Genomic DNA, 11,319 nt, shown 5'->3' on the forward strand with positions numbered 1-11,319 from the left:
TGTGCATGCTACAAGGAGATGTCAGGATTGCTGGAGATACTGCAGCTCAGCTGGAGGATTGGACCTTGCGTAGAGTGCTGCCTTCACAAGGGCCAAGTTGTACTGTCAGCATGTCCCTAGCAGATGGGGCCTTTCAACAAAGATAAGAGTATTGCATACCTGGAGAAACATAGAAGTCCTCTGAGTGAGTGGGGACAAGACTACCACGTGGAAATAGAGAACAGGGTCAGGAAAAATCAGCCACCATACTGGTTGCTGTAAAGAAGAGAGGTGTCCAGGTAGTCCAGTGCCTTAGTTCAGGCAAGACACAGTCTGGTGACACTGTCACTTGGGTCAGTTTAAAGTGATCGCTGCAAGACATTTGTTGACCCTCAACTGTCTGGAGTTGGGAGGAGAGAGAAGAACCAGCGTTCTTTCAAAGTCCTGTACTCTGATCTGCTCAAGACTGATTTCATACGTATTGCACATATTGTGGCTTTGAGTTCTGGCTTTCTAGAGAAGAGGTTTCTGCTCATCTTGTACCAGAAATACTTTCTTCCTACAAAAGAATGAAGTGACTGGAATGCAATAGGCATAACTTTGGCCTTGGAGGTGAGGAGATATCATAGCTGCTTTTTGTGCCCTTCTTCATACAAGGGGTGGGGTGCTGAAACAGCAGCAGGGTAATAGAGTGGTGCTGCATTTGCTTTTAATCTCAGGAAGTTTTCAATAAGTGAACACTGCGAGAACAAAGTGTGGTTGTGTTATAGTGATGGCAGTCGTGTCGTGTCTCTGCATCTGCTTGATTCCCAGGAGCAGCATGTGGCCAGAACCAAAGCGTGTCCATTCTTGCCAGTGAACTACAAGTTCTGCTGCTGTGACTCTAGGCACAGTTCCTTTGCAGGGCTAATTTCTTTGCTCTTCAATAATGCTTGCTCCCTTGGCAGTGCATCCTGCTGCCTGTATCACTGACTCATCTGCCTGACAGAGCCGTTGGCTGCTTGAAGACCCTTAAGGAGTATGCACTTGTCTCTTCCTGCCTTGGCAACTGCCTTGGCACCCAGGCACAGAGTTGGTGAGGACTATGATGTTTCAACCTGCCAAGGCAGAACCCTCTTCCTTGGCACAACTCCAGCCTCTGTCATGTTGTGTTTTGGAGGATAACAAAATAGGATATACAACAGGGAGCTAGGAAGATTATTCCTTTGTCAGGCACATTGAGGCTGGTTTGTAAAAGTTGTGTGGAAGAGAACACAGTGGGACAAGGATTCTTTTAGGCCCAGCAACCCAGAACACCTCCCCTGGCAAGCTTTGCAACTTCTTGGGAAAGCACAGGCTCTCTGACACCAAATGGTCACTGTCCGTACACCTAAACGCAGTGAGAGCAGCTCTTGGGAAGAAGGCTGCTGCTGGGAACTGACCTGTCGCGAGCATGTTGTGAAGAGGAAGCTAAGCCAAGGGCCAGAGCATTTTCTGACTTCCAAAAGCCCCTTCCCAAAAGAGTAGTGTGCAGTGGGTCGTTTGGAACCGTGGATCCCAGGTAATATTCTGGAGTGTTTGGATGACTTAGGCTTATGAGTAAGTTTCCCTCTTTGAACTTGTGAAGGTTTGGCATAGCGCTTGCTCTTACTACCTCCGTTTCTTCCTAATGGCTTGCCTTCTGTCCTAGTGTGTACTGGGAGCCCACGGTCTCTCCCTGGCTGCTGGCAGCCAGCATGCATACTTGGACGTTTCCAGAGTAGTCTGCTGGGCCCATGTGATAATCCTGTCGGTATCTTTCCCTCCCAGCTCTCAGGAGGTGCTCAAACTATAGTTTCTTCAGCTGTGAAGCAGTCTTTTAACAAGTCCTTGGGGGGGCTTTCCTGCTGTACTGTTCTTAGCCCAAAGTGTGGAAGAAATTTTGGGATGTCTGAGCCCAGGCAGAGTCTGAACGGGGGGCAGGGTAAATCCTTTGCAAGCTTCCTAACTGAATCTGCAGCTGCACAGAGTAGCTGAGCCTTGCAGGGCGAGGCACAGACTGACAGGGAGAAGGCAGGATTCTCTGGCTGAGGTTTATGTTGGTATGATGTCCTTATTTGGCTCTAAAGTATGCTTTTTTCTTTTCTTGTCTCTTTTGCTGCTTAGTTAAATCCAGATGGGTCTGTTGACCAGAGAGACTTCTCACCAACTCCTTCCGCTGTACCACCCTCCTGCCTTCTCATGGGCGAGCAGTGTCCAGGGCAGGCATCGCTGACGACTCTCAAATGCAGTGACTTGCCTGGTCAGAGTAAAAAGAAGAGAAGCTTCTTCTTCAAAGGAAAAAAGCTCTTCAAAAAACTTGGGTCCAGTAAGAAAAATTAACAAGGGATTTGTTGCTATGTGTAAGTTGTCTGTGCAGCCCACACAGGCACTGGAAATTCAGGAGGAGCCCTCTGCAATAAGCTTATTAGAGTATTTTCATAGGAAAAAGTATACATTGAATAGAGAAAACCCTTCAGTGGGTCTGCAAGCCATGGTCTCTGCCAAAAGCCCACCCAGCACAGGCAGTGACTCTGGACACAGTATCATGGCACTGGGGTGTATGAGGCCTCAGCTCTAGGATACAGCTACCTCCACAGTAGTGTGTCCTGCTCCATGCAGCCCTGAATGCACCACCAGTTCCCTGTAAATATTTTAATTTAAAAATGATATTCTGGCTGTAACTTTAGCTAAATGGCTTTTCCCAGCAAAACCCCAGCCCCTTAGGAAGAGCTCCCTTGTACTACACACCCTGGTATCGCTGGTCCAAAGGAGGTTGTCTCAACTCCTTCACTTCCTTCAAAGAACATTTGCACTCTTCTGTTCCCATGAATCCCCTTTGCTGTCTCTGGGCTGATGAGTGAGTTATTTGTACTGTAAACCTGTAAATATGCAGCCGTGCCTAGGAGCATCCCACACTGCCTCAGTCACGTTTCAGCACGAGGGTTCTCATGGAGGAAGGAGCGATATCCTGAATGGGGCCAATACTTCTATGTATAGCATGGGCTGTTGTAAGCTGCTGTTGGCTGATTCACCTTGACCACATGCTGGCTGGGGACTCCGCCTTATTTATTTATTTATTTATTTATTTATTTATCTATTTATTTATTTTTGTCCGCCTCTTTCATGGTTTTATTTGGCTGTTTTAATGGGCTGCTCCTGAGTTGGAGCATTTGGAGAGCAGAGCTGGGGATGGAGAGTTTGCAGCTATTTTCATATGATATGATGTGTTTCTTGAGTTAAGACACATCCCTTTATAAGCCACGGAGAGTTTTGTACTACATGGTTTCTATCCTTTTCAGTGTTTCTTTCTTTGCATGTTTCAATAGGGTATTTGTTTTAAGAAAGACAGTTATGTGAGGTATGTGAATGATGCCAGCACAATGTCCACAGTGTTGGTGATATAGTATGTTTTTATTTAATATCAAATTTTATTATAATAAAGTCTATTTTCACAAAAATACATTTTTCCTTAAAAAAGCAAGATTCACTGCTGCTCATTCTGTATGTGGGATGGTATCAAGCACCAGTGCCTTGAGGATGATCTCCAGCACCTCACGTAGGACTTCAGCTTGCCCACAGTCATCCTGATAGCAGCCCTCTCTGGGAGTGAAAACCCTTTACCTCTCCAGTCTCAGAGACCTAATCCTGGAAGAGGAAGTGCCAGGGTGCTGTTACACAGCGTTACGGTGCGTCTGCGTGCAGTTAGATGGTGTCTGGACCTCAGCTGTACATGCACATAGCACTGTGTTGTGCTGTCTGGATGGCTTCATGCAGCATTAGTCCCTGATTCTGGGCTCTGGGCTCCTTCACTGTGGCACCAGTGAGCCCTGGGGGCATCTGCACAGCCACAGTTCTGTTCTCACCTGCGTGTGGGTGTTCCTGTTGGAGCACATCTGGTTTCTTTCCTGAGGATATGCTGTGAAGAGCAGGGGGCTGAAGTGGCTGACTGGACACCAGTGCATTCTGCAGGGGGCCCTGGCTCCTGGGTTTGCATGTTGGCAGGAATGGTTTCCAGGCTGGAGACCTGCCAGGAGCACCCAGAGGGCACAGATGCACCCATGCTTCCATGTTGTGTTGCAGTAGCAGAACAGTGAAAGCAGTATCAGGTGAGTGGGCTAAATCCAGAAAACAGTGCTTCATTCCCTGTTGATTTTGTTCTAAGAACAGAGCAAGAATTAAGAGATGCACAATGGTGGGTTTTCTCAAAGACACCACTTTTTCTTTTGAGTTTTAGATGCTCTAAGTTTTTCCATTTTTGGATCAGGATTTTTGACCCCAAGAAAGGACGAGGAGGAAAAATGTTAGAGGGCAAATGAGAGGATGCCAGTGCAGTGTGTAGTTATGGCACCAGGAGATGAAGGTGCTCAGCAAGGTCAGGTTGGCTGGAGAGCAGAGGGTTGAAGTAGAAAAAAAAAGTCCCATCCATGGCCCCTTGTCTAAACAGTGTCTCATGGGATATGCTTTGGAAAAGCTGTGCCTATCTAGGATTATGAGACTTCAACTCTTTTCTCCTGGAAGTTGCTCTCAAAAAATGCAAGGTTCTGTGCAGCTTTGCTCTCCGCTCTAGCTGGCACAGTTCATTTCTTAAAATAAATTTCTTTACCCAAAGTATACTAAAAGCACGAAGAATAAGGAAACCTGAAAAACTCTGAGGTTGGGCCACAGATCTTGGCTCTGTACCTTGTTCTTACGCCTTGCTGAGTCATGATGCCACATAGCCCCGTCTGTGGAAATACGGACACTGGAAATGGAGATTGCAGTGTTAGATGGGGCTCTGTGAAGGCCAGTAATGTGTAAGTGGTGGATCTGTTGCATAAAGTGGCAGTGCTGTACATCGGTCTTCTGGGAGTCCAGCCGAGGGGTCAAAAGTGGCTGTGGGGATTTCTGGAGATTTTGCAAAAGGATTTCCCTGATGCAGGGAGCTGGTTGGGAAGCTGCCACTTGTTAGAGGTAAATTTTTCAGGAAGATCTTCATATGACAGTGCACCACTGTCTCCTGTAATGGACAATACTCAGGGCAAGGACAGCTTGAAAAGTTTCAAAGTGATGAAGTTGTTCTAGCTTCAAATGCTAAAAGTGTTTTCCAAAACTTCCAAAGCAGGCTGCAGTGATGAAAGTCATGGGTAAGCCAGTCTTGAGGCTGGCTGGATGTCTCTCGAGTCTCTGCATGCATGTGAGACCTCTCTCCTCTGCGTCAGGGGTTTTCTTCCCCTAACTGCAGGATGTGAGACTCACACTATGTCCAGAGCTACATTTTTGGTAACTAGTCTGAAAAGGCTCTAGAAATGCCTTCCATGCATTGTAATCGCTGTAATTTATCTTCCGCTTGCCCTGCCTTGGAGGAAGCTGGTTGCAGTTTTAACTGAATTTACCAGCTGTAGTTTCCTAAGCAAGTTGTTGAAGGTCTTTTGAAAGAAACTGTCTGTTGTTGCACTTATTAATCTTTTCTTTGCAAGAGCACTTACAGAAATTTTCCCTTCTACTTGCTTTTTCCTGATGCCAGACAGAAAAAGAAATTTTCATGAAAATATGATCCAGTATGTTCAGTGACTGGGAATGGTTTGTATAGAGAGGTAGTATGTTGAGATGGCAGACAGAAGCACTGAACTGATACTGAGAAACGTGTGGGTAGGTAGGAGGTGTGGATGGAAAAGAGCAAGGCTAACATAAGCAAAAAACTGCCATGGCCACAGAGAGACTGAATGCAATATTACAAGGGAGGATGGACTGAAGAGCAAAACCTTTACGAAGAATAACAAAGGCTGTGACATGTTAGGGTCTGCGCAGAGCCAGAGGCTGTCTGTCTGCAACGTGTGTGTGCAGGATGGCTCGCTCGCGCCTGCGGCTCCCTTCCTCCCTCCGTTCAGCTGTGCCTGTGCTGCTAGCAGGTGCACATTGTTGCTCTGTTCCCCAAAAATATGCTGGCTGTCTTTCTGTCTTGATGCGGGCAGATTTTACTGTGATAGACACAAACTCCTGTCATTTAGCGGAGTCACACCAATTCAGTTCGTTTTCCAATACCAGGCCAGCTTTACAGCAAAGCTGAGAAAAGTCTTCTTGAGAAACATTCAAGACTTCCAGGTTTTGGTAGCTAAAAGCAATAGGCTACAGCCCCCCTTCCCCTCCCCAAAATAAGGTAAAATGCAAATACAGTCTAGATATTCTGCTTCTGCATTCTTTGCTTTGAATTGTTGTGCTATGACCAAGCTATTGATGACACCCCTGATGACTTCCAAAGCTCCCTCTGAATTCACGCGTAGTTGGGGAATAGCTTCTCTAGCGCTGAGATAGACCACTGATGCCATCAGCCAGTGGGCCAGACAAGTATGATCAGAGCTACTCACTGCTGTTCCTCTAGTGCTGTGTGCAGTGGGAGAAGCTGTGGGTCTGCTGCCAGTGGTACCCAGAAGATTCCAGGATAGGGCCAGAAGGACTTTCACAACGAAGCCTAGATTCACCAGTGGCCTGGAGCAGAGTAACGATAAGGACAGATGATTCTTGTGTGGCTGGTGCCATGGGCAGGATATGGGCATTAGAGAGCAAAGAAAGTCAGAGCTATAGATAAAACTGTCAATCCTGATGGATGCAGGTAAGTCAGAGCTCACCTTGGGAGAGACCAGCTGAGGAGAGCTTGACCTGGACTAGGGGATCACTGCCATGGTCCCAAAGAGCGAGGGAAGTGGCATGTGGCTTTGGGTAGGATAGAGGGGTGCAGAGGGGCTGGAATCAGACCATAATAAGCCACTTACTATGGAGTCTGAGTCCAAAGCTGCATATTGTCCAGAGCTAGCAGATCACCTTTTCCTGGGTGTGTGCTATGGCAGACAAGCCAAATACAGCCCTCAGCTCCCACTGAGGAGGACTCGCTCAGAGCATGACTGAAGAGATCAGCCACTTTCCCTCCTTATGTAGAGCTTTTGCAGAGTGTGCTGGGAACGTGGTTCAAATCCCTCTTGCACCATCCTGGCCTGTCCCCTCAGCGTAGTCTTCCTTCCTGCCTATGTTGTGGTTGCCCATTGACACTGTTTTCTCTTGGATAAAGTAGGTTTCCAAGCACAGTGTAGACTCCAGGGACCCACTTCTAGGTGCGTTCCTTAGTCTCTGCACTTCATTTTTCGCTCATGGTTGGACCGTATTAATGGGCAATTGCTGTCCCCTCCCTTCCAAATGTCTACGACTGCCCTGTGTGCTGCAGCCCCTGGAGACCTGTGGCATGGCTGTGGGGAGTCTGAATACTGGGCCTCACCCACAAAATTGGAGGAGCTCTGAGCTTGGGACTGCTGAGAATCCCTCTCCTTTTGCTGGCATCCACGAGCACAACCAGGCCCAGAGACAGAGGGATCTTCATGGTGGGCTGATGGGGAATGGGTAAGTCACACCTGGTTTTGGTCTCATCCTAACCACTGGTTTAAAGTAGGAGCACAGAGTTGCTGGCCAGGATATGTGCTTCATTATTCTGGGGCTTCTGGATGCTCTTAGTCCAAGCGTATCTCTTCAAAAAAAAATGCACTAGATGTATGAAGCTGTTCCCAAAGATCAGAAGTGGTCTTGTGAAGTGTCAGTGCTACTGTCTCTGCTGCACTGCTAAGGAAATAATTGTCTCCATGAAAGTCTTAAAGGAAAATGAGTTTTTATATCTGCCACACTTTCTTCCTGATGGCTGGGAAGAGGGGTGCTATTTTCCAGTGGCTTTCTCATGAAAATATGATTTGCTTTGTAAAAAGGCACTTATTTTGTCAAGAAGCCATTTCCTGACAGAAAAGCTCTGGCTGGCAGTTAGGAGGGGCTGAACCATATAGCATACAGCTCAAGGGAACCACCATAAGGGCAGCCAAATCCTCTCCTGCTCACCACAACATGGAGCTGCACCATTTGAGCTCAGTAATTTGCCCTCAAGTACAGCTGGAGAAGGCCCTTGCTCCCTTGAGCTACACCTGAAGATAGAGCATCCTGATCTGGCCATGGATCTGATCCTGATCAGTCAGGTCAGGGGTTGAACTACAGACTCCAGAGGGACCTCCCAACCAAAACTATTCTATGGAACTGCCCTGTTGGCACAGTTTGAAGCCCAGCTGTGATGACTCAAGCTAGACCCAACCAGGAGGGCTCTTCTCTGTCCCAGCAGCATGAGAAGCTCAGTGCCACTGAGCCTGCCCCATGAGTAGTGCAAATTACCTCCAAACACAACCACCACTACGGTATTTCTTACCAGGTACACTCGGGGTTTCTCACTGTTGCTGAGACACCGAATGCTTAGATCTGACCCTCCCAGGTGCATCCTGCTGGCTCTGCCTAGACTAAGCCAGAAAGATGCCTTGTAGCTGAACGCTAGGGAGATGTCTGTTCTGAGGCAGCATTACTTGAACTGACGCATTCTTGCTTCTTTATTCTAGAGGAGCTCTCTGTGGTCTCTCCTTTGCTGCTGGAGGTGGTAACAGGAAGGGCTCAGCACATGCACTGATGTTCAGCAGAAAGCTCAGTCAGATCACAGAATCACAGAACGGTTGAGGTTGGAAGGGACCTCTGGAGATCACCTAGTCCGAGCCACTGCTCAACCCCTCCTCAACCCCTCAGACAACATCCCTATATTCCTCCCGGGTTACCCCTCCCTGCTTGCACCTTCTGTACACTTCCGTCTTATATCTGAGTTTTGCCAGGAGCTCCTTGTTCATCTATGCAGATCTCCTGCTCCCTTTGCTTGACTTGCTCATTGGGATGCACCAGTCTTGAGCTTGGAGGAGATGATCCTTGAATATCAACCACTTTTCTTCAACCCCCCTTCCCTCCCTCTAGAACCCTATCCCACGGGATTCTTCCAAGCAGGTCCCTGAAGAGGCCAAAGTCTACTCTCCTGAAATCCAGGATAGTGATCCTGCTCTTTGCCCTGCTCCCTCCTCACAAGATCCTGAACTCCACCAGATACAGGGCTTTTCCCATATGCTGTTATCTGGGAGTGAGTCTGAGGAGCCATCTTCATGGAAAATGAACTTTCAAGAGACAAAGCAGCTCTCAAAACCTACCACTTTCATGTTTCCTGAAGCAGTTTTGAGGGCAATTAAGTAAGTTCTTAATTGTGAAATGCAGTTATCAGCACAGATATGCACTAACTGTCTCATTATCGTTTTAAAAATCCTTATCCTCTTCTAACCAGTGAACTGCATGATACAGCAGAGGAAATGAACAGATAAGGGCTTTGAAAATCTGCCAGCTCTGCCCCTTTGCACAAGAACAGCACTGTGCTTGTCGTCGTGCAAGCTGGTGATGGTGGTGGTGGCTCAGAGAGTGGAATTCTGCTTCTGTCTTCAAATAAGCTGAGCTCACAGGATCACAGAAAGGTGTAGGGTGAGGGCACCTCTTCAGCCTCTGGTCCAGACCCTGCCCAGACAAGGGCTAACTCCAAGGCCGGGTGAGGCTACTCAGGGCCTTGCCCATGTGAGTGTTGAAAATCTCCAAGGATAGAGATCCCACCACCTCCCTGGGCCCTGTCCCAGGGCTCCACCACTGTCAAAGGTGTTTTCCTCAAGTCTAATGGGAATTTGCCTTGCAGCAACTTGTGCTCATTGCCTTTCATCCTTTCACTGTGCACCTCCAAAAAGGCTCTGTCTCTGCTCTATAACCTTTCCATGAGATAGTTGATGTCAACAATTAGATCCCCCAAACACTTTCTTCTCCAGTCTGAATAAATCCAGTTTTCTTAGCCTCTTGATATCATGTGCTCTAGCTGGGTTCGCTCCAGTTTGTTAACATCTCTCTTGGACTGGGGGGCTGCAAGCAGGGCACATACTCCAGAGGCAGCCTCACCCATGACTCATTGCAGGTTTTGTCCCTGTGAGAATATGCAGTTTCTTTAATACAGTAAAGTATTAATACACTGCATTAAAGGGGTATGTCTTCACCTGTAAGTGAGCTCTGGGGACACAGACACTTTCAGAGTCACTGCTGGAGATGCTGTACAACCAATGCAGTTCCTGGAATTCAGCATGCAAGCAAGGGTTCAACTAACAAGTATTTATTTAACCTACCCCTGGTGAACACCAGGAGAGAATTGAGCACTCTCAGCCTGCTTATGCTGCTGACTCAAGAAGTTTATATGACAGAAGGAAAAACACAATTGCAATAAGCAGGAGTCCCAGTTAGAGGTGAGCTGAGGAACACCCTTGCTTCTCTGGACATCCAAGCTTATTCAAGCATGTCGTTTAGTTGATTCAGCAGTATCCCTTTTCCCTGAGTGATTAGCACAGTTGCAGCACGGTAAGGATTTAAGTCAGGTAGTGTTGAAAAGCCCTGCCTCTCAAGTGAAGAAGGCATAACCCGAACGTCACGAGTGCAGCTGATCCTGGACCTCCTCTGCTGCGGAAGTGGGTGCTACCTCGCCTTGGCCTCACCCCCTCGCAGAAGGGGGAGTTCCCACAGCAAGCGTGGGTCGGCCTGCCACACATAAAGGTGCAGGCACATAGGGGCTGTGATGAGGACAGCAGAAGATTGCAGGTGAGAGTGTGGCCCCTTTCAGGCTTGCTTTTGCTTTCATGGAGCACTTGCTTCTGTACTGCGAGTGGAGGGAGCCAGGGCTGCGTTCGGAGCATCCGGGTGAGGTCTGTGCTTCCCATTGCTTGTGTGATGGCCTCCTCCAGCTTGCTCTAGGGCTAACAGGGCTGCTCCCTGCCCTAGCAGTAAGGGCCAGCTGGAGCATAGTGAGGATGTGGCTGGACTGCATTGCTGTTGTTGCTGAGGACTCCTTCAAGGGAGAATCCTGGGTGATCTTTGCCTGCTGCTCCCTGGAGGGTGCTAAATGATGCTCTGCTGGCACAGTCCACAGCCAGGGCGCTGTTCCTGGTAGAGATTTGCTTTGGAGTGGCCTTGTTCCACGTTGGAGGTGGATGAGTAGGGCCTGAGGAAGGTCAGCTTTAGGCAGAAACAGCCCAATTTTCTGCATGTAGAGGACCTCCCAGGCTGCTCTGGCTGATCCATCTTCCCATCCAGCCAAATCACTGGTAGCAGCTCTCCCGAACCCATGCATGAGCTCTCACTGCATGGACAGGGTAGCTGCCTGGGCTCACTGACAAACCAGCTGCCTGCCACGGTGACAGCATGTCCTTCCTTCAGCTGCCCTGGAGGACTGCCTGCAGGGACATTCCTCCTGACAAAAGCATTCGCTCAGTACCTGGGTGATGGACATCTCCTAAGATGCCATGGAGATTGATGGTCTCCAAGATGAGGCCCGTTAGCATGGGGAGGAGAGCTGGGACTGGGCAGGGTTTCTGTGGTGCATAGACTGGGAGAAGGCTGTCCAGGGTGGCAAGGAGGCTGCAGTGATGGTCACTCCTAGAAGCCTGGGAAACT

The 11,319-nt window shown here is 48.4% G+C and overlaps 1 protein-coding gene across 2 annotated transcripts in view; it reads left to right on the forward strand.

Annotated features, from left to right (window-relative positions):
- Nucleotides 1-3,462, forward strand: part of TSPOAP1 (TSPO associated protein 1) — a 76,930-nt gene extending 73,468 nt beyond the window's left edge. For both annotated transcript variants that reach the window (XM_026107177.2, XM_064523489.1), the window contains one exon: nucleotides 2,104-3,462. In XM_026107177.2, coding sequence (XP_025962962.2) covers nucleotides 2,104-2,319 — 216 coding nt within the window. In that variant the 3' untranslated portion in view covers nucleotides 2,320-3,462. The remainder of the gene's footprint in view (nucleotides 1-2,103) is intronic.
- Nucleotides 3,463-11,319: the final 7,857 nt, after the last annotated feature.

Source organism: Dromaius novaehollandiae, chromosome 19 (assembly GCF_036370855.1).
Source record: "Dromaius novaehollandiae isolate bDroNov1 chromosome 19, bDroNov1.hap1, whole genome shotgun sequence".
Classification (NCBI taxonomy): Eukaryota; Metazoa; Chordata; class Aves; order Casuariiformes; family Dromaiidae; genus Dromaius; species Dromaius novaehollandiae.